This window comes from Puntigrus tetrazona, chromosome 6 (genome assembly GCF_018831695.1).
Source record: "Puntigrus tetrazona isolate hp1 chromosome 6, ASM1883169v1, whole genome shotgun sequence".
Taxonomy (NCBI): domain Eukaryota; kingdom Metazoa; phylum Chordata; class Actinopteri; order Cypriniformes; family Cyprinidae; genus Puntigrus; species Puntigrus tetrazona.
In genome coordinates, this window is record NC_056704.1 from 18,001,619 (window position 1) to 18,024,644 (window position 23,026).

Consider the following 23,026-nt stretch of genomic DNA (forward strand, 5'->3'; position numbering starts at 1 on the left):
CTTTTGAACTATGGGTGGAATGGCTTTGCAATTGATTTATAGGCCATACCATCCACTTTCCAAAATGCATCTTAAAGAAATCGTTCACCCACAGAAATTGATGTATATGTTTGTTTTTTCACAGGAACAGATTTGAAGAAATCAGAATGAGAGTCTCATCAAAACGAGAGTTAAATCCACAGGTAATCCACACATCTCCAGCCAATCAGTTAAAAAGCTGCATGCTTAAAAGAAACAAATCCATCATTAAGGTTTTTAACTTCAAACTGTTGCTTCTGGACAAAATATAAAAAAAAAGCTTCCTCTAGTGAAAAAGTCAATCTCCTGGTGTCCTCTTTCATCAAAATTTTCAGACATATTTATTTGTTTTTGTTCTCCCTATAGTGCTTCACTTGTGCATGTCTTTCTCTTGATTCAGAACATATGAGTTTTTCACTGGAAAATGCAATTTTATGGACATACGACTAGTATTTTAGCCAAAGGCGTTTAAAAAAATAAAACTTAAAGATGGATTTGTTTCATTACAATCCCGCCGCCTTTTGCTTCAAAGGTGTTAACTGATGGACTGGAGTCATAAGGATTACTTGTATTATTGTGTTGTTTTTATCAGCTTTTTATCAACTCTTCAGACGGCACCCATTGAGTGCTGAGGATCCACTGTAAGTGACATAATACAAAACTGCTCCACATCTGTTGAACATTTTAAATCCCTGGACATGAGTACATTTTTGTGGGTGAACTATTCCTTTAACAACATTCTGAACCTCAATTTATAAAATATGTTCTCTTCATCATTTTAAATGCCCCTCTTTGCATAATGTTAAACATGGTGCAACATTTCCTACTCTGTCTTGCTAAATTACACCGCTCTGTCTCTCGTGTTCATAAAGTCTCTTGCACATAAAAAGAAAGCTCAAGGCTTCAATATAGCCAATATGTACATGTAAAGCAATCACTCACCAGTTAAATCAAGCAGATGCTCCGACCTGGTGAGCAATTCACAGAGTAATGAACTGAAAAACCCATTTTGTCTGAGAAGCTTTCCGGACATGTGACCACAGTGGGCTACACACTGGTCCTTGGGTGTTACATTTCTCCTGGGTTTATCCAGAGACTGTTCACTAATCTCATTCTCACTCACTAGCCATACACAACGGCCAAAAATCTCTCACAAAGGACCGTGACCACAACACCATCCACAGACATTAACCTCATCCCTTCATAGGTCCTTTAACTGACAAGCAACATTCACGTGACCTTCACTGGTGACTTTTGTACTATAAGTGAACAAAAGATTGGTCTGTTTGCTGGAACCCTTGTGACACCTGTTAAAATTAATCAGATGCATTGTACGAAATTGCTTCCGCAGAAAAACACAGCTGAACACCTGTCTGCTGTCCTGAATATTGATCGTTTCATCAAATCGGCCTTTCACAAACTATAGAGAATTTGAAAGTAAGTAACTATGGTTATTGAATAAATGCACGCCAAGTGTACTGTAATAATTAGGATTTATTTTATGTGTTTATTTGTTTTCTGATACGTCACGTTTAGTGGTCTTCATTTATTAATGCAACATAGAGTGACTATTGTTTGCTGTGTTTCCTGGATGACTTCATTGCACGCCCAGAGCTCAGTTTATCAACACCTGGCAAGCGTCTGAGGACTGTCAGTGTGCCAGATGAAGATTGAACAAATGTAATGAAACTTTTTACTTCACTGGCCAACTGCCACCTCACTGATTTGACAAAGCAAACAATGAAAAAAGTAATATAATTTTAACTGCATGATAAATTCAGAATAAACCTGCTTTATCATGCCAAAAACAATAATGAATCATTTTGATTATGTGATTAATTTTGTAATTAAAAATGCTGCATTTATAGGTCAAGACAGAAAGACTCTTTCAGATGTCAGGCCTTGAAATTTATACCTCCTTAATTCATGTCTAATCATGGCAGATGGATTTTCTCTGTCTCCATTTACTGTCACTGAGGTCATATTATTTATTTAACGGAATACGCTGCAGGTCTCTGGTCTCCAGAGAGATACATTCAAAACAAACAGCTGCTGAGAAAGTAAAGTAGGAAGAAATAAACACTGTGTATAACAAACAGATTTTAAGAAGTGTAAAAATTTAAGTGGGTTGTAATCTGTAAAATACAAATGCAGTCTTCTGGCCTGAAAAATGAGTTTGGTTAAAATCATTCATTTATACTGTTGTTCGCTTGTTTGTTCATTCATTTGATTCCTGTGGCTATTAGTGCTACAGAAATAACCAGATGTTCTTTTGTTGCTATGGTTACTTTGCTGAGAAGACATCTTGCTCTGAAGACCAATTGTGAGCTTTGAACAGGAAAATCAGGAAAAACTAAAAAACTGCTGATATACATAAGAACGTCTTTGTATATCAGATATTAATGGTACAAAATAAAGCAGGAATAAATATAGTTAATTTAAGCCATGGACGGTTCATCACTGCTTTACTAGGACCCCTGCAATTTGGAGTTTTAGTGGAGCTCGAAAAAAAATGTGGAACATTTATTTTGCATATTATATATATATAATGTAAATTATACAAGCACCCTTTTAGTTGTTATACCACAGGCAGCCTGTACTGTTTGGGTTAAATTTTGCAGACTTGATGTCTTGTTCAAGAATAACCAACGCTATATCACGACCAATTTGTATGCATTTTACAAATTCATATGATCTGGGGAACTCGTAAAATATATATGATTTAGCAAAAATCTTTTGATCCCCAATTCATGAGACTCGGCTGGAATAACAACCAACATATCACATATCACCTATGAAAGAAATCAAGATCTATGTCAAGATACCATTTATCCGGGAAAATATTGTATTTTAAATTGCAACACAAGAATCAATCATTCTACCGCTGGGATGTGCATTGATTTTTTTTTTATTATCAATATTAAAAAAATAAAATGAATGCCCACAGCATCCTGCATCCTTGTATCATGTGGCAAGCAGAGTGACCAGCAGCAAGGTTTCTTTATGTCACAGCAGAAGCAGAACAATGAACCAGCCATATCCATTTAATTAGGCTGTCAGATCTGTTCATAGTCAATTCAGGGTCCATATGAAAAAACATCCACGAATCTAACACAGACTGTTCTTTGGATCTAAGTGGATCTGTTCAGGTCTTTACAATGCTACCTTTTCAAGTTTACTGCCACCTCCAGATTACTTTCACGTACTACCTTGTTAAATCATGCAGCTTTACAAAAGCTCTACACATGTCGAAGATAATTTCATTTTTGAGAGTGTTTTGATTCTATTGCTTCATGGACCAGAAACGATCAATAACTGCTCTGACATTTTTTAAATGTAATAGAACAATATGTCACAAGTTTGAACTCCACAAAATCGCAGAGATCAAAAGTTAATGTAAAAATTATTTATCGGTCATGCCCCCAGTAATTCTAATAGATAAAGGATGACGCAAGAGGCAGTGCAGGGAAGAAAATAGCACTACACGTCTCTTCAGATGTCAGCTGTCTTCAAAAGACACTGTTGTATAGACCTTTGGAAGTGAACTGAATTAAAATGAGTCCGAACGTGGATGTCTAGACTGAATGTCCAAAGCATACAAGAAAAGACTCATTGGAATGATGGCCGAGGTCCTCCAGGGTCTGAATGAAAGACTTCTTGCCAATCTAACTTGCATTAAATCCTGGCAGGTTATCAAAATTACTGTAATGGAGGTGGAACTCTGTCATTTGCATCTAAGAGCCAAGAATCAACTGCATACTGATTAAGCAGGCAGACTGGTTGACCTGGCAATGCTTTTATCTGATCATAGCCTACATTATATAAATACTGTCACAATAACTCTCATTTAAGATGTTTAAAAAGACCATATGGTTTGTTAATTGCTGATTATTCAGACCAGTTGTTAGTTGTCATGCGCATATCTGCATTTTACAAAATCCAGCAGTGATTATGCTTCCTCTCCAGCTCTAGAGACAGATGGAGCTCATTCTACCAGGAGCTCAGGGCTCGGCATAAATAAATTAGAGCTTGGGGAGACCTTACCATCCGTGGCCTCCACTGCAACATAAACCATCATAGAATCATTTATATAAATGTTCAGATGGCTGAAGTAATGTTGAACAGACTAATAGGATAAATAGTCAAATTTCTAAGGCCCAGTAGCTACACTGTCAGTGTAAATACAGTGTAAATATCTTTGTTTTTTTTCACATCATTTTTAGCAAACGATTTACTAAACATCATAACTACATAAGAGACTGAAAATATAACGCTGAACATAACTGAATCAAACATAATTATAACGAAACAAACAGTAGCCTAATATGATTGCTGCTCATGCTGTATGCTATCGAGCTGTTTAGATCCAGTCTGTTGACTTCATAAATAATTCATTAGGACATTCCGCACAAATTAATCTGCCGAGATTTCAATAGAGAGACGTAAGCTCGATTCAAAACACAACCGCGGTTTAAGGGTCCCTCAGTAGAAGATTATGAGCTCTTATGTAGCCCACTCCCTTGGAGAAATCATCTAGAAATAACTTTATGACAGCTTGATTGTCTGTGTTTATCCTTTTGCTCAAACAGTCGATTACAGTGTTTATATAACTTACATATGACATTGTATTTGTGTATATTGTAGAATTTTTTGGGGGTGGGTGAAGCGTTGCAAAACAATTATAAAACAAAGAGTAAAAATGTGCTGTTTTTAAATGCCTTCACTCCTACCATATTTGGGTGAAAAAATGTTCTCTGACAGAATACTCCAGCTCTGCTAACACGCACTGTCATCTGTTAATATCTAGCAGAGCAGATTATTAATAGGGTGATATATAGACACAATAAATGTTTTTTTGTTAGCTGTATTTGTCTTCTGTCTCATTCAGATTCTCTTTATAGGCCCGTCAAAGCCCTGATGTCTAAGTAAGATTAGTATTCGCAGTCAGTTTTATTAAGAGTTAAGAGTGGTGGGTTTGTCAAACTCAAAGAACTGTTCTCAAGAGAAAGTCTTCATCCGCAGAATGTTAAAATGAATTTCATTTCATCTTGATCTTAGATGCTGGTATATGATACTTCCTAATAAGTTTTTTGTTTTTTTTTGGCTGTGAAAAAACATCTTGCAGTTATAAAGTTTGAGAATGTGATAAGGGCCACCAACGTCTTAAACAGTGAATTGTACCCTCTGTCAAAAATGTAATTATAGGATATTGGTGAAACAGATTTGGAGGAGTGCTTATTTGTGTTTGCGCTAAGGAAATTTTCGTCATCAGCTCCAACTATTTTTTGCTGTACAAAAGATGCTGCGTTCATAATTACTGTAATCTTGAGATGACAGCACGTGACGTGGTACAGTAATTGTACGATAATTCCTATATATGGCATGAACGCACCTTCTTGTTTTCCCTTAATGAACCAAAAGTCTCGCACATTCACAGAAAATGGCTTACATCTGTTTTTTTGTTTTTCATTCTGCTAACAGGACCGAAGGCCACATAGTGACATTGTAGTGATAAGCAATCAACTAAAGAAAAATACAGTTTGTCAAAACCGGTTTGTATTACGCCAATGGAATGTAAATGCAGACTAATAGATTAACGTTAGAATTTTATATAATTAACATGTGAAAAACATTGTCTTGTGTGATGATGGATGATTTCATGTATAGTTTCAGAAGCCTAATTTACAGCATCAGAGATAATATATGAACTGCGTGTCATCTAAAGGTTTTACACTTAATCACTGTTTAGCTCCCATCCGTTTTCTGCTGTCCGATAATTAGGATTTGGCGTTGACGTTGACGTTATGAATGAGCATCAATTAATTTACTTGCATTGTCACTATAGATACTTATTTACTTTTGCGATTCTAGAAAAAGCTAATTCATATCAAATATTCATACAGTGACTCAAACTCTATATGCAAGTTGTTTTATGAATTGGACCGTTTTTAAAAGAATTACATTCGAACAGTCATTCGAACACTTAGTGAACATAATAATACACTTTATTAAAGCTTGAGTCTCCAGAGCATTAATTGAATTGATTTTCTAGATGATATTACTTGGCCACCATCTTAAAGGCTGACTGCCGATCTCAATGTCAGTTTTTAGATGTGACAAAGGTCACAGAGAAATGCCATTAGCTGATTCTACTTGTCCTGTCTGGAAAGATACAGCAGAATTACTGAGTAGGCCTGTATCAGCTGCATCTCAAAAACCACTATAACTAAGAACTCTGATGAAAGCTATATGAAAATGTAAAAGAATAGCTCATCCATAATTCAAATTTAGCCACTATGATCATCTATACACTCTGAAGTAATAACAAAACAGTGTGACTTTCACTGAAGGTGAATATCATATAGTTGCCTTTTTTATTATTTCGAAAAAGATTGCAGTGAGACCACCAAGCTTTAAAAGTAGATCAAAGTATAATAAAAGTCCTCTGAAGCCATACGATGGCTTTGCATGAAAAACTTTGCGGGATTTGATTGTAGAGCCGCAAGAGAGGTGAACAATTTGTGTAAAGAGATTTCATTTGTGGTACATTTTTTTTCTACACCTCATGCTTCCATATAAGCAAATTCAGCAGCATGTATAACAGATGTTTTAACCTAGAATGGCACTTAAAATACTGCATTATTGAAATCCAGCATTTTACAGGGAAACAAAAATCTCCTTCTCAGCAATAGGTAACTGCATCTACTAATACTACGTGGCCTCGAGACTGAGCTATTGAGTTATGAAAAGCTTACATTCTTTTTATATGTTTCATTAAGACTTCACACCGCAGTGGAAAGTTGAATGATCGATTATCATTAATATTTATGTGCTAACTTAAAGGGAAATATCATATATGTAACATCCTCTGGGACGTTGTATTATCTCATTCTATTTATATCAGTCAGCACTCTTATTTAAAAAAATAAAAAGCAAAGTCAATATGAATGCTCACTTAACACTGCTAAATCTTCTATTGTACTGGATAAAGCGATGAATATAATAGAATTGCAATAGCTGGAGCTTGTGTGAACATGGATCTGATCGTTGTATGGATTTTAGAATCTAAATCCCTGTTTTATGCACCATCATGTAGCAATCGATAATGAGATAAAGAATCCTGGAAGCGTAATTATTTCATTGTAATTCTAAACGCAACCCAAGAGTGTTTAAGTGCTTCAGAACCGCTATAGGGAAATAACTTCACAGAGAGGTCTTTTACCTTTGGGTTTTATTGGCTCTTTGAGGTGAGGATGTATCTGATCAGCTCCAGCAATAATTACGCAGCGAAACCAATTACTACAAATTGGTATTTGTGTAAATCATGTCTCTGGATTTTTTTTCTTTCGCACATCACAGCACCCAGCTTTTCAAGTTGAGGTTGTTTCCATGGCAAATTAGTTCCTCAGCATGTATTCCAAAAAGAAAAAAAAAAACTGGAAATGTGCTTCAAAAGCTGGAACATCTGGGAATTTCACAGCAGAATCCTGCACGGATGCAGCCGGATTCAAATCCTTTCGAAAACAAAGTCAGAATTGATATGAAATGTGCTTTTTTTTGTTGTGCAAATAAGTCTAGTTTTTTATTATCTCTCAGTGCACACAAGGGCTTCATTATTTCTCTCAGCTTTGGTCCTTTGGAGAAAACACGATATCACAAAAATTGATTTCACATCAAGAAGTAAACTGATCTTGATCCCTGGAGTCAGAACTTGTCAGTTTTATCCTGAAGCTGTGGGAAACCATGTAGTTGATAAATCTGAATGCAAATGGCCAGATGGTCTCTCGATTTGCTATCTGACCAATGCCATCAAACCAAAGGCTCAAGCAAATGAGTGTCTTTTTCTGCCTAGAGTTTAAAAAGGCAATTGGCACTTTATTTCTCCTATTTTCAACTTTATTACTATTATAACTATTGTGACTTTTGGTTTTATATATCACAATGTTACTTTTTTTTTTATTCAGAACTTCCGCAGGGTTAAAGTGCCCCTAAACTGTTGGTTATGTTTTTAAGGGGTCCCACGCAACAGGTTGACATGCATGCAGCGGTCACAAAAAACTTTTTTTGCATTATAATATGCATTTATTTTTACACCATTTGTTTTTTAAACGAATCACAAACTATTCGTTCAACAATTAATTTTCAACAATTAAAATTTGAACAATTAAAGTTCAAGATCATTTGCGATTCATAGATTTCACATCTGAAAGAGACGCTTACAAGTGATTCGTACGTTCGTACGTACGTAAGATCAAATTTAAGTTGGTTTCTGTGCAACATTTTAGAAATGAGGCCCCAGAAGTGCATTTTGTGAAAGGTGAATAAAAGACAAAAGTGCTTACTCGGCGCAATATTTATTTAATAGTTTATGTTGCCTGTGTTAGAAGTTATACATCTATATATTTTACCCCCACTGGTATGCTGAGATAAGAGACCTGTATTATAGTGTTTTGTAAACACCTCACATTTTCAGCTACTGTGGGTTGTTCTGACCTCTGCGGAGGTGAAATATAGGCTGAACAACCTCAGCAGAGAGCTAGGCATTTCTGCATTTGCGGTCGTAGAGTATTGTAAATGAAATCTGTTTTATAAGGGCTTTAAATAACTGGCTGTGTTGGCCAGAATACTGCTCTAAAAGCATATTCAGAATTGATTAGGTTGTATGTTTAGTGCTTTGCATAATAATAAAGTGGTCAGTATTCTAAACTAGCAGCTAATATCAAATTGCACATAAATCTGCTAATGAGAACACATAAAATAAAGCAGTATAAGATCTTAATGTTCAGTAATTTATAGGACTTCAGGTATGTTCCAATTCTTTTCGAAGGGAATATCTGTAAACCTGTCAAACATGGATCTGGGAGTCATTTCTCATCAATTCTCTTTCCCATTGATCCATGCAAAGGTACACACCTCAGCATAATCAATTCTACATCTGTTTACTAAGCATCTGGATTGGCTGACCATTTTCACTTGCCACCATTAAATCAATTTTAAACAAATGCAATGTTACAGAAATAGATCGTTTGACTATTTTTTCAAGCATACAAATGTAACTAACAAAGAATGATTTCAATGAGGACAAAATAATTAATTCATCGCATGCTGACATGTTTCTTCACTCACAATTAAGCTGGAGTAATGAAATGTAACATCTTCCCGCAAAATAAAGACTGAATATTTTTGGAGGCGTTTTGGTTTGTTTGTTCGTTTTTTAAGACAACAAAACAAAAGAGGAAGATCTTTTTTGTTAGCCTAGTCAAGTGCATTTCTGCCTGACCTGTGGAGATGCTGTCTGAGTGAGTGAAGACCCTATAACTCAGACTGGACAGCCCTTTGCTCAGGCAAATTCGTTGCATGTTGCTGAGTCAAAGTCTATGGATAAGAGCTGCCATCGGTTGGTGCTGTGGTGCAGCTTTTTGATTTATGACCCTGCACTGAAAGTTCTGCTTATGGTTTCCCAGGATACTGAGAAACCTATTAACTGGTTTTAGAGCTATCTACAGTAATCGTGTCACTGAATCTTGCACATATACAAAGAGAGTCAGAAATTGCACCCTCTGTTCCACATGTATTATACACAAGTAAATTATACTGTGCACTTTTACTCGCAGGGGTCACGTCAAGAAAAATGGGATTGAACTGATATTTTTAAGAGAGCTTAATAGTTAATGTACTTACGAAAAAAAGCAAGAATTCTCCGGGAAAACACAAGGGATTATATCAACAAAATACACCAAAATAAAACTCTCTCTCTCTAATATATATATGGATTGTAAATATATATTAGAAGATTTTTAAATGTTCTTAGAAGAAGTCCATTATGCTCAACAATGTTGAATTTATTTGATCAAATAGATTTTTATTTGATTAAAAATTATTTGAAGAGTCAAAAACAAATGTCAAAATTTCTAGAAAATATCAATTACCATGACTGGTTTCGCTGTTTTCAAATAAATAAAAAATTAATTAATTAAACTAAATTAAAAAAAAAAATCAGTTCTTTAAATGCTAATAATATCTTACAATATAGTTTTTTTCTGCATTTTAATCAAACTAATTCTGCCTTGGTGAGCATAAAAGTCATTTTAAAATCATTTAAAATGTAATTATTCTAAACCTTTGACTGCAGTCTATGAAAATGTCAGCAATTTCAAGCCAATTACAATAATTGTCTTATTCATGAAACACACCATGAGCTTTTGACAGAAATACTCAGATAGAGTTAAGATAATGAGTAGAGTGGGTTTGAAATTACATCTCAGCAGGAACATGGGAGAATATCCTATTTGGGCTTTCAAAGGGAGGCCACTCTCACCAGACGGAGGTCAAAGGTCATTCCATTTTGAGCCGGCCCAACCTTCACTTTGTGCTGCGCTGTGTGTTTTGGCCATCATGTCTAATTATAAGTCTTGCTTTATTCCAATTAGTTTCAGGGAGAAAAAATTAATTAATTAATTAAAAGAAAATAAATATATATATATATATATATATATATATATATATATATATATATATATATATATATATATATATATATATATTATCATTAAAAGTAAAACATGCATCATCTGTGAAATGACTGAGAGAACTGCATGTTCCACAAAGCCCTGTGTAGATTTTTGTAATGTTCTGACTTATTCATCTGGAAGTCAGTGTCACCTTGTATACTGGCAGACAATGGACCATAGCCTATCTAAGGAAATAAAAGAGACTCCCGAGTTAACAGATTTAGACTGTGTCATGCACACGTGATGTGTCATATATCGTTAAAAAACTGTATGTAACAGAAATGTGTTGTTTTTGCTTCTAAAAAGACTGTAATGCATCCCTCAAAGAAAGAAAATATGATAAAACGCATACTCTTCACTACTGAACATCAAAGCCAGCGTGAAAACACAATGATAAAGTTCAGCTTTTAGTCTACAGGTAAGTGGGCCGTCTCTTTGCTGTGATGCATTTGCCAATACAAAGAAAAACAAAGTAATTTAGCATAACCAGTAATCTTAATACAGTGCGTCAGAGAATCCTGTTCCTGTCAGGACCGAATGTTGCAAAGATGAACCTTCAGTCTGTGATTCAGTACATACTTCTGTGTCCTGCCTGATGCAGGCATCACAACGTTTTCTTTCAACCACAAGGAATTACATGCTCAAAGTAGAGTGCTACTGTATTATTTTATTAAAAAATAGATACAATAGAATAAAGCAGGATTGCAATGGCTACTCTGTAGGGTTTCGTAAGATATCCGTTTTAATTTATTTGTAGTGACGCAGTTTCTGCAAACCTCATATTTCAAAGTACGCAAACAAGTAGCTGAGGAAATATTTTGCTAAGATAACATCACAACACCCAAAACAATTATCTTGATTATGCTTCTCAGAGATGGATATGAGTCTATTAGGTGCAGTGCCACCAGAACAGATTAAAGAACAACTAATGATAAATAAAAGTTCCATGTACACAACAGGGACATTATTGACTGTATTAGCTGTTTTTGTTTTTCATTTTTGTCTATTGGAAATATAGTTTAGCATGATTTGGCAGACACACACTTGAACACTGCTATGACCGGAGCCCTCTAGAGTTTAATAAAAGGAGGAGAGTTTATCACTGACGTTGACAAGGACAAAATGAACCAATCTTTAATAATCTTTTTCCAAAATGTACTCAAAGGTCCTAGTTTGGGTGGTTTCTTTCTAGTTAGCAGCAGCTTTTGGCACCTTTATTAAGCGATCAGAATGAACAAAGCTTATTCACAGCTAGATTGTGCACCGTAATGGATCATGAAGAGAAGGTTAAGAGAAAGAGAAAAACGATTCATACAGTGTGTTTAAATAAACGGATGAACTTCTTAGCTGTGACACTACTATGGGACTAAACCTGTAACAACAACAACAACAACAACAAAAAACTTTCACAAATCATACCGTATTACATTAATTAAAATGCAGACCACTTTAAAAATAAATTCAACTGCTTTCTTAAAGCAGATGGTTGGCTCATAGTTGAAGTCATTTTCCACTCGATCTATCTGAATGACCCTACAGGGCCACAGCTGCATATGAACTGGAACATCTTCACGAAGACAAAATGTCACCATCCTGTAATTACACTCATAAAATTTCTGATATGGGCGCATAATACCAGCCAAAGACACTTTTCATTATTTTGCTGGACCTATTAATGGAATAATCCTGGTATTATCCATTTAAGTGAAAAGGAACTTTGTAAATCAAAGAAGGTACGAAAGCACAATAAAACTCTGGGGATGAAATGGGTTTGTCTGTCCTTTTGTACCTCGGCTCATATAGTTAAAGCCTTTATTTGATACATTTCCCAAAGGTAAGCTTTTACCAAGCTTTTTAAGCTTTTCATAAAGTCACAATTATGGAAAGAGAGTGTTTTCCTAAAAGCGAGTGGACGAAAGCGTTCAGGCTTGCTCTCAGAAAGCATCTGCCGTCGCTAAGCAAACGTTATCTGGTTTTTCCGTGAAGACTACCGCAAACGTGCGTGAAAAGGAATAATAGGTGTCAGGGTTTTACTGCCTCTAGTGTTCATTTCTTCAAGGCTTCCTCAAAAGTGCACCAAGGTACGTTAATGCCATGAGACCAGGTAGGGAAATTGGAAAACACAGCATGAGCCTGGCAAGATCAAACATTTATTTTGAACACTGGGTCACGTAAGAGCTGCAACCTCAGCTTTGCTCATGTTCCCATTAATTCTATTACTAGCCTGTTACACAAGTGCATTCTCCTCCCAAACTGTACGAGCGTCAAACAAGGGTCGGACACAGCATATACTTATAAATAAACATTAGAGAATTAACTTTACGCCCCTGACCCATGACATTTTACATGCGTTATGTCTGGCTTTAATAAAAAATGCCATGGCTCCTGCACCGGAGATATATGGACAGTAAAATATAAGAGTTAATGGGTCTGAGCAGAACTTTTGTCACTGCATACCTGGGTTAATGGTGTTGTGCTTCCTGCGTGTACAATTTGCTAAATGGACATCCCTTGAGTAAGCAAATAACATAAGTGAAATGCTTTTCGTTTGATATAGAATATAGGCTTTGTGGGAAGATGATGGAAAATAGCCACTGAAATATAGTGACAAACTAAAAGGCATTGATGCGCTTTGACAGTTTTATACCTTGACAAGCATGAACTGACTGCCGCTGAAAGACTCTTTATCAGTAAACTGCATATAAAAGGGCAAAACGGCCTGTCAAGATTTGAGAAATATTTGACATCCTAAACAAAAACACTTTTTACATAACATTTTCTTCATGGTTCTGTTTCTTGCAGCATATCCTAAAAACCTTTTAAAAAAAAAAATAATTAAGCCTCGTCAGGACTAGAGAATTATGCCTGTCAGAGAAATAAATTCAAGCCTGATAAATGCTGTGGAGAAATAATTACTTCTCAGTCCAAGCTGCCCTTGTAGCATTATTGATGGTGTTGGTAGATCGGCTCATTAGATATGTCTTTTGCTATTCATCTTACAATTACATGTGTGGCGCTTGTTGACTTCAAAGTGATTGCTTATGGTGTACCACCATCAAAGACATTCAGGAAGAAGACAAAACAGAGGGAGAGATTACAAATGGCTTTTAATGGGTCTGGTAGCACAGACAAAGATCAGATGCGATTCCTCTAAGAGTTTAAAATGCTCAAGCCTCCAACCAATATCCAGTATTTAAAATACAAACTGATCAATAAAGAGTGATTTGAAACATTACGAGGTAACTGTGCTTCTTTGATGCAGAAAATAAAGATTCGTTGTGTAAACTGTGTCTTTTGTGCTGCTTGCACTTCTTGCCGAATTAACTTGAATCACAGTCCTTATAAAAAGATAAAAATTTTCATTTGCATGATATCGGAGTTCCCTTGAAGTCCTGGCTTTTTCCTGTATTAAAAGTTTAAATAGTGGAACATGTTTATAACCCAACTACCTTATCAAACTATAATTACAAAAAGGTAGAAACACAAAAGCAGCAAATCTGCTGTAATTTGAAAGAAAAGATGGCAAATGAGTTTCTTGAGGATAGTTGTTCCCTGACAAATGCAAATCAAGTTTTTCAAGCATAACTGTCATAGTAGTATTAGAAATGTGCCACAGAAGACTTGTCTTGTCCAGATGTTGTACCACTGTTCTTGATTGAGCTTGATCAGCCTCTTACTTTTTTGGGTGCTGTTTGAAAAAATTGGTTGCACAACATTAGATTAATAAAATAATGAACAGAAACAAACATCTTGGTTTTAACAAATTAATATTTGAATATGTTTTATACAGTTATGTAATATGAATATGAAAAAACATTACACACACACACACATTACAGTTTACATTTGTTTGAAAGTCTCACCCAGGCTGCATTTATCTGATTAAAAAAAAAACACTAAAATAAATTAATAATTTATACATTTCATATATATTATGAAATGCAATTAATCCCTGTGATTTAGCATCCATTACTCCAGCACATTAGCAATATAGCATCCATTACTCCAGTCTTTAGATTCACATGATTCTACAAAAAACCTTCTAACACGAGGATTTGGTGCTCAGGAAACATTTCTTATTATCAATTCTGAAACCAAAAACTGAAAAAAAAAAAGTTTTGCAGCATAAACTGCAAAAAGTTTAATATTTCTGTATACACGCCCTACACCAAATCCAACCCTAAACCTACCCGTCTTGGAAAATTCAAAACTGATATGAAAAAACATTTGTTGATGCAACCGTGCCATTACAACCTCCTTTTACACAGATTAGTGTATCTGTTGAACTGTTTTGTTGAACAGCAGTTACACAGGAACCAAACTGGAGCTCATCGCCTCTCAAACTTACTGTCTCTGAAAACCCTTACATATGAAGCTAAATATGTGTGATGTTAATGTTTAAAAGCATCAGTTTTCAAATCTCCAAGCATATGAATACTGTTCTGCAGTCATAGCATGATATTCTTCAAGTAATTATGTGAAAAATTATTCTTTATTAATCAAACGTTGGTAAATTTGTGTGAAAGGGAATAAAAGGTGTCAAGAGTTTTGGAAACTGCAGTGATGTGTACTTGTTGCTATGCATTTCGTGTCTCACTAAAAATTGCACCCAGGTATATTTATGCCTTGAGACCAGTTAGAACTTTTCATACATTTTAACATATCCTTACTGAATAAAAGTATTAATTAATTATTAGTAGTGTATATTGGAACTTGTAATTTGTTTTTTGGCAACACTTTGGTAATAATTTTAATGGTCCCTTATGAAGATTCTGTTGACAATAATTAACTTTGCACCTACATGTCACCTAACTTTCATTAGAGTACAAGTAGATTAGTATCTGCTAACTAATAATTGCGATGATCTCCCAACAGACATCCTACTGACTATAACTTTTCAAGAACATGTCAACTTATTCTAACCCTAACCCTACCAGTCTACTAATACTCTACTAACACTAATGAAAGTTAGGTGACAAAGATACTTATTGCCAACAGAATGTTCATAAAGGATCATCAAAATAAAGTGAAACCTGTATTTTAAATAAACCTTATTAAGCAGCACTTTTTTCCCAGTGCTGTAAGATTTGTCCTAAGTTCACTAGCTAGCGCCCCACAGTCTCTTTCAACCGGTTGAAACGGCACAGAGGCAGCAATTTGAAGCTCACCGCAGAGTGGTTCAATAAATGCGGTTAACATTAGCATATTCTGCCTTTTATTTTTTTTTTAAACGACAGCTCTTAACCTCACAAAAGTGCAGATAATTAACCTACGGTTTTCAGAAAGAATGGAAGAGACTGAAGATCTATAACTCTCAGAGGAAAACTGCGTGCCAGGACCTAATGGAATTCGCCCCTCAGTACGTATGTCATCAAATTAAAACACACCGCAAATCACAAAAGCTCTTTTTGTAATGGTCTCAGAGGGGCATTGGATAGCAACTGGATACAAGTCATGATTTCACTTTCATTCTCTTTCGATGAGCAGCAAAGCACATCTGAAGGGATCACATACGGAAGTGCAGGGCACGCATTGAATTGCTGACAGAGGAAAAGGGCTCTCACCTCAAAGACACGATCACTAGACCTTCACAAGAACGGGGTGAATGGTGTAGCGATGTACAAATCTTATCAAACTACACCGCTGCACCTTTGCTTTGTTAATAAGCATCTGCTAACGCGTCTGCACTGCTGCGATATCACGCTCAAAGGCTCCGTCCAACAGAGCGAGCAGGCTTCCCGAGAGACCGCACAGCCCACACACCCCTAGCTTTCTCCTCCCAAATACGTTTCTATGGGAATAATTCTCAGACTCTGACCTAAGCTGATTTGTCTTTATTTCCTGGAACTTTATTTTGCAGTGCACTTTAGAGAGAGGGGAAATGGCCTGCGCTCTCAGAGATGGCTCGCTGAACTTTATGAGCCGAAATCATCTCCGTGTTGACACAAGCTTAAAAAAATACCATATTTCAGGGAATAAAATCAATTTAGATGAGAATGCACCATTAAATGCATGAAAGCACCTTTGGTTCGAAAATGAGGCATTGCGAATAGAAATATACACGATTACGTGCGATGCCTTTATAGCTTGGAGATAATGACATCGTTGTCATATACACATAATGCACTGGCTATCTGTTGAACTATCTGGGACTAGTGAGGCTCCAAGCGTTTGTTTGGAAAAATTTGGGGTCGATACTCTATGAAAACTGTGATATATTTGTTATGATTCCTAAATGAATATAAAGGTAAAACAAAACAGCATTTATTTGAAATAATATTGAATAATAGTATCATTATGATATCTTCACTATCACACTGAGCAAAAACTGCTTCCTTACTGAACCTACTGAATTGTATTGACCTGAATGTGTGTGTGTGTGCGTTTATTTATTTATTTAGAGTCAGACATCTAGGTCTACTGAAATACTCACTGCAGCAGCAAGGGCTTGGTCCAGGTCTGCAATAATATCTTCCTCATCCTCCAGGCCCACAGACAAACGAATGAGCGTATCACTGATGCCCAGTTCTTTCCTCTCATCCTCAGACACTGAAGCATGTGTCATAATTGCTCTGAAAAACAAAAGATTGCAAAATGGAGGTGGGTGAAACGTTCCCTGAAAAAAACCGTTCTTATAGACTTTGATTTAATTTTTAAGAATAAATCATGGTACAATATCAGAGTGAACCATAAATATCATAAACCTGTTCCAAAAGATGATTAACCTTTATTCCATTATATTAAAGGCTGATTACTATAAGTGTGCCGTTATTTCGTGTTAAATATTCTTCTACAATGAGGCAAACCTTTCAGACAACAAGAGTGTTATTTCTGCTATTTCTTTTTACAGTAACATTAGAGCTCTACCGACCCCTAGTGGAAATCCAAAAATAAGCCTCTCAGACGTTTAGGACTGAATAAAATGTAATAGTCTAAGCTTAAGCCAAGACTAACCTGGCCTTAGTTAATAAAGATGTTTAAGCTACAAAAAAGCCTTGCAAGAAACAATTCAGGTGTGCATCTAGACACAGAACAATTGAAAATATGTTGCTCTGACACACTATGAATGCATAAAACATGCATTTTAGTCCGGGACTAAGCAATGTCTGTGAAACCAGGGGTGAATGTTTATTTTCTGTATGATCTGGATTTAAATCAAATTTCCCTCAGAACAGTGAGTGGATTAACTTACGGGTGCTCTGCTAGACTCTCATAACCACCGAGACTTTCAGCAAGTGCAAACAGCTGAAACACAAAACAACATAGTTTCTTTAAAAATGTAAGATGTTAAATAGATTTTCAAACCGTATGAAGCTTCAAAGCACCTTCAGACTGCTGAGGAAGGTTGAGGCATGCTCCAGTTTTCCTTTGATATAGAAAGTGATCATCCCAGGACAGCCCGTGCACTGTCTCCTTGTCAGCTCGTGCTGAGGGTGAGATGGAAGACCTGAAGGAAAAGAGATGATCAAGAGTCAGTCGAGTCCGACTTGAATACCAGATCATTTTGAAGGTTGCCCATAGGTGGTATTATACAAAATGAAACACCTACACTACTATTCTAAAGTTTTCACATCATTAAAAAAAAATCTACTGGACTCATCCAAACGTTTTTATTTTTTGAATTATGAATCGAGTAATTCCCTCCATGTCAAAATCACCCAACATTCATTTTCATGTGAAGCTACAATAACATCACAGGCACCTGGGAAGATGACTCTGTCCACTCTTGGGTCGGCCTCCAGAAACTGTGCCGCAGCCATTGCGTTCCTGAAGTGCTGCTTCATTCTCACGTGGAGCGTCTTCAGACCCCGGTTGCACATATAACAGTCAAATGGAGAAGGCACAGCCCCAAGAGCTGAAGTAAAAATGCAGAAAGAGAGATTAAAACAACCCTTAAAGGTTGCAGTTGATTCATTTTTAATGTTACAGTCAGGGATAAATCTCCAATCTGATGTAACAGCAATAAAACCTAACAGAAAGCACAAGGTTTAATTATAACACCAGGACTGTTGCAGTGTGACAGGTGGGAGGTCTGAGATGAAGTAGATAAAATTATAACTTGCTCAAATTATTAGCACAGCGATTAGACCGTTTTAAAATCGTATTAAAATAAAGCATATAGCAATAATAACCAAAGAAAAAACGTTTTCCTGAAACTATTTCTGAGGTATGCACTTCAAAATCAAGAGGGAATGAAAGGAAATGATCTTTTTCAATGAGACTACATGTAATAACATAAGGGAAATATTGCCAGCGGATATTAATATAGGATATTACATTCACCTGAAGACACATTACTTTCTTTTCAAGTGAATGAAGTATATTTTTACTGTCCCTCACAAAAGCCCCCCAGTAGTGTAGAAGAAATAACTTCATTCTTGCTAAAATTCCTTCTTCGGAGCTGTATCTGTGCATTACATCTGGTGCCTCTCGGGCATGTTCAAACACATCTTCAGCATATTCATGCACATTATAACACTGAGCTGAACCTTTAACCCTTCAGTGATAAGCTCAGTGGCTGATGACTCTTTGGCCTTGTGATTATCTGATTTAAAAAAAACGTTAAATCCTTAAATCAACGTTTGTTTTTTGTACATTATGGTTTATTAAGATTATCGTTCAGATGAGCATTAAAATCTGACGATGACAAAATGCATATAAAAGAAACACCTGTGCTACTTAATATTTCATATATTGCAAATATGCACTGGGCCTGTGAATATTATAGCGTGTGTGCACATTTTTGTGACATATGAGGACACAAATCTGTATAATGACACGGGTATGACAGCGGTATTACAAGGAGAAGGTGACTTATGAGGACATTACCTCATGTCCCCACTTTTCAAAACACAGAGTGAGTTTTTTCGAAAATTTGTAAGGGGTAGGGTTAGCTGTAAGGTAAGTGTAGGAGAATAGCACATACATGTACAGTATGTACAGTACAGTAAAAAAATTTTTGTCCCCACAATTCGCAAAAACAAGTGTGTGTGTGTGAGTGTGTGTGTATACTAGTTCCTTTATCCAAAAAAGTTTTTGTTTAGGTGTGTGTGGGTGTACTGTGTATATTTATCATATATAAATGCACACACATTCTGTATATATTTAGAAAATATTTATATGACTATTTATATTCATATAATTGAATTTAAATATATTAACATAGTATTTTTATAGTGTCAGAGTCTTTATATATACACACGTAACAAATATAGAGTACACAAATATTATGTAAATACACACACACACACACACACGCACACACATATACAGGTGTTTGTCTATTGTTAGTTTTGTCCAATAATTATCTTTATTTCAAAGAGCAAAATAATAAAATAAATCACATGCCATAAACTGCTTGTGAAATACATCTTATATAATCATATAGCTCATTTGTTCTTGAAACACAAAGTCATGCCATAAAGAGAAGAGCTGTTCGCAGGAAAACAGGACGTCAACAGATTTCCACATTTATGTCTTAAAGGTTATGGTTTAAATCCTTACCATTCTGCAAAAACTTTAGTCGTTCATAGATGTCATCCCGGTTGAGAGAAATCAGTCCCATCACAACATCACTGTGTCCTGAAATCACATGGATAATTTTAATTTTTGATCAACAAACTTTGTTACACAAAAGGTTACATAAAAATGTTTATTCGTTCTTACCATTCATGTACTTTGTTGCAGAGTACATGCAGATGTCTGCTCCAAGTGCAAGGGGGCGCTGTTCCAGAAATGAGAAAAAAAAGGTGAGATACTATATTTAAAGGAACGGTTAAAAAAAAATTATGAAATAATTAAATCAGTTTCTGTACAAGGAAACAAGTGAGTCAACTGTACACAATGTATTTTTAACTCACTTTTAAATAAGTAGCACAGCGTTGCTCTCTGGACATGGTAATGCTGCTTTATTTTCTAAGATGGACTGGGCTATGTATTAAAATAATTTAAATGTTCATACCTGGAAGTAGGCTGACATGAAAGTGTTGTCCACAACAACAATTATATCCTTGTTGTGCCCATGGACAATATCAGCACAGCCCTGGATGTCCACAACCTTCATTGTAGGGTTTGTGGGCGTTTCAATCCACACCATCTGTAGAAACCAGAACATTTAATACGCCATTTCAGTTCCACTGAGTGGTACATCTCAGAGGTAATTAACCGTGTGAGCTAATAATGACTCGTTCAACCCTCTTTCCGCAGTAATTTTGTAATGCTGTCTGCCAGGTGTACCTTTGTATTTGGTTTCAGAGCTGCTTTTATCTCCTCTAGCTTTGTGAGGTCGGCAAAAGAGATATCAAAGCCAACTTCTGCAGCTATTTTTCTGAAATACCGGTTAGTTCCTGGTAGAAAAAACATGAAAGCCTCAGTAAGAATATCAGCTTTTAAGTAGAAACTATCATTTTATTCATTAATAGAAGCAGTAACTCACCTCCATAAACATCATTCATGCACAAAATTCCATCTCCAGCCTTAAAAAGATGCGTGATGGTCAAAGTTGCAGCCAAACCAGAGGCAACAGCGAGACCTTTTAGCATAGTAAGACAGAGCATTAGGTTAAGGCAATGTCTATATGACATAACATATATAAATGTGTTGGTGATAGACTCACAGTGTTGTGCACCGTCCAAAGCAGCAACCGCTCTCTCCAGACAGTTTCTTGTGGGATTTCCGCTCCTGCTGTACTCAAAACCCTGGCAGGTAAAATATTAGAAAAATGTGAAATTTAAAATGCTTTGCATAAACTACTATTTTCAGTTGTTTATGCTTTTGCTTCAACCACCTGGCTGACTCATATTGGTATATATTGGTATATATACTCATATTCAGCTAACTTGCAGCTTCTTTGCTGATGTAATCTGTAACCACTCACGTCAAACATTATCCTATACATTGTGTTTATGGCTGATTCCAGAGGAGTTTGAGGCTAAAACCAGTTTGTAACAACCAAAAACAGCTAATTAAGTGAAAGACCACAACCTGTGGAGTTGTTTAAATAAAGTATATTTTGTTAAATCACCAAATTAAATCGACAGAGCTGGCTTGTAGTTGGGATCTGAACAAAGTCAACAGGTTCTATATAAAGACACTTTTGAGCCAGCCTAAATAGCTCGAGGCTGCTCAAAGTCCCTCTAAAACTAGTCTGCAAACTACTCCTGGGAGACCATTTAAAACATGTAAGCCGGTAGAAGCAGGTTTTTCAGCAGGATATGAGATGTTTTGTGCTTAGTCACTGTGACTTATACCTACCTGACTGTACAGATTTAACAAAAAAAAGTATGTAATTACTCTTAGTATATTAGTTGGTATTTACACATACATTTATAATAATAGTAATAATAATAAACTTCCCTTTCACACAAACCCCTGCTACTTTTAATTTCAAGTCCATTTAAATAGAAACCGCGCTTGAGAATTGCTAATCAAAGAAACCATTGCGAGCTCCATTGTCACTCGGATCAGCACACGAGTCACAATCTACACAATTACACAAATATCAGATTAATACGAAACAACAATTAACATATTCTCAACGCTAACCCCTTACGAAGTATGTGATGGACTCACCGCGTGTTTCCCCGGTTCGTGTTGTTTAAAGGTAGTGGAGAGTGAAATAGGAGGCACTACGGCCCTAGAGTTCCACTGCTCCGGCTCTGAACCGACGTGGATCGCATCTGTAGCGAATGATTTGAAGAGCGGCTGGTAGCCGTCTGAGCTGTCCTTCTGCCTTCGTGAAGCCATGCGTGCTCCGGATGTGACTGACGATGAGATTACCGGGTCCTTGAGATCACAGAAGAGTGAATAGCTCTCACTTACTGTAAATGTTTTACATTAAACAGGAGGGTAGTCGCTACAAAACCCTTCTACGCCAATCACTATCTGTGCGGTTTAGGTGAATGGAGAGGATTGGCGATCGCTCAGGGGCGTGCTGGGTCACGTGATCAATGTTACGGTTCAGCGAAATGATAGCGCTCCGATGATGCAACGTTTACACGACAAAACCCAAATGCCGTTCACCGAGTGCGTTCCCAACAGTAAAAACCAAGTTTACTTTTCAGATAAGTCTATCTATCTATCTATCTATCTATCTATCTATCTATCTATCTATCTATCTATCTATCTATCTATCTATCTATCTATCTATCTATCTATCTATCAGGAACAAGTCAAATATCTACACCGGGAAAAAATGTAACCTAAAATGGTAAAGTGTATAAAGTAAGCTTTTGCTTGACTCAAAAATATAGGCTAAACGCTAAAATCAATCCAAACTACATTTTATTGGTTATGTCAGGTTGAAATAGCTTTCTAAGGTAACCGCCGCAGGCCATCCACTTTTACAGTGCGCGTGTCTAGAAAGTTGAAAAGATCTGTACCTTTTATATATTTATTGTTTATGAATGAACAGATTATCAAACGCATTTGAATTTACAACATGTGCTGGCACCAGTGCTGTGTGAGCGAAGGTGTGATGATCAGCAGGCTACACCCTT

The 23,026-nt window shown here is 36.1% G+C and overlaps 1 protein-coding gene across 1 annotated transcript; it reads right to left on the reverse strand.

Moving 5' to 3' along the window:
* Positions 1-13,619: 13,619 nt before the first annotated feature.
* Positions 13,620-22,424, reverse strand: LOC122346727 (cystathionine gamma-lyase-like). The gene is made up of 12 exons (XM_043241575.1): positions 22,101-22,424; positions 21,145-21,226; positions 20,965-21,060; positions 20,766-20,875; positions 20,491-20,625; positions 20,196-20,253; positions 20,034-20,111; positions 18,232-18,384; positions 17,855-17,976; positions 17,722-17,774; positions 16,963-17,101; positions 13,620-14,217 (listed from the first exon to the last, which is right to left on the reverse strand). Exons 1-12 carry the CDS (start codon positions 22,272-22,274, stop codon positions 14,203-14,205), a joined length of 1,215 nt encoding a protein of 404 aa, XP_043097510.1. The 5' UTR covers positions 22,275-22,424; the 3' UTR covers positions 13,620-14,202.
* Positions 22,425-23,026: the final 602 nt, after the last annotated feature.

Bases quoted from the DNA above. Each gene is read 5' to 3' on its own strand.
- LOC122346727 (XM_043241575.1), bottom strand. From the start codon at position 22,274: ATGGCTTCACGAAGGCAGAAGGACAGCTCAGACGGCTACCAGCCGCTC. The intron at 21,061-21,144 runs GTGAGTCTATCA...CTATGCTAAAAG, and splicing joins TTTGGACGGTGCACAACACT to GTCTCGCTGTTGCCTCTGGT. The intron at 20,876-20,964 runs GTGAGTTACTGC...TTTTTCTACCAG, and splicing joins CATGAATGATGTTTATGGAG to GAACTAACCGGTATTTCAGA.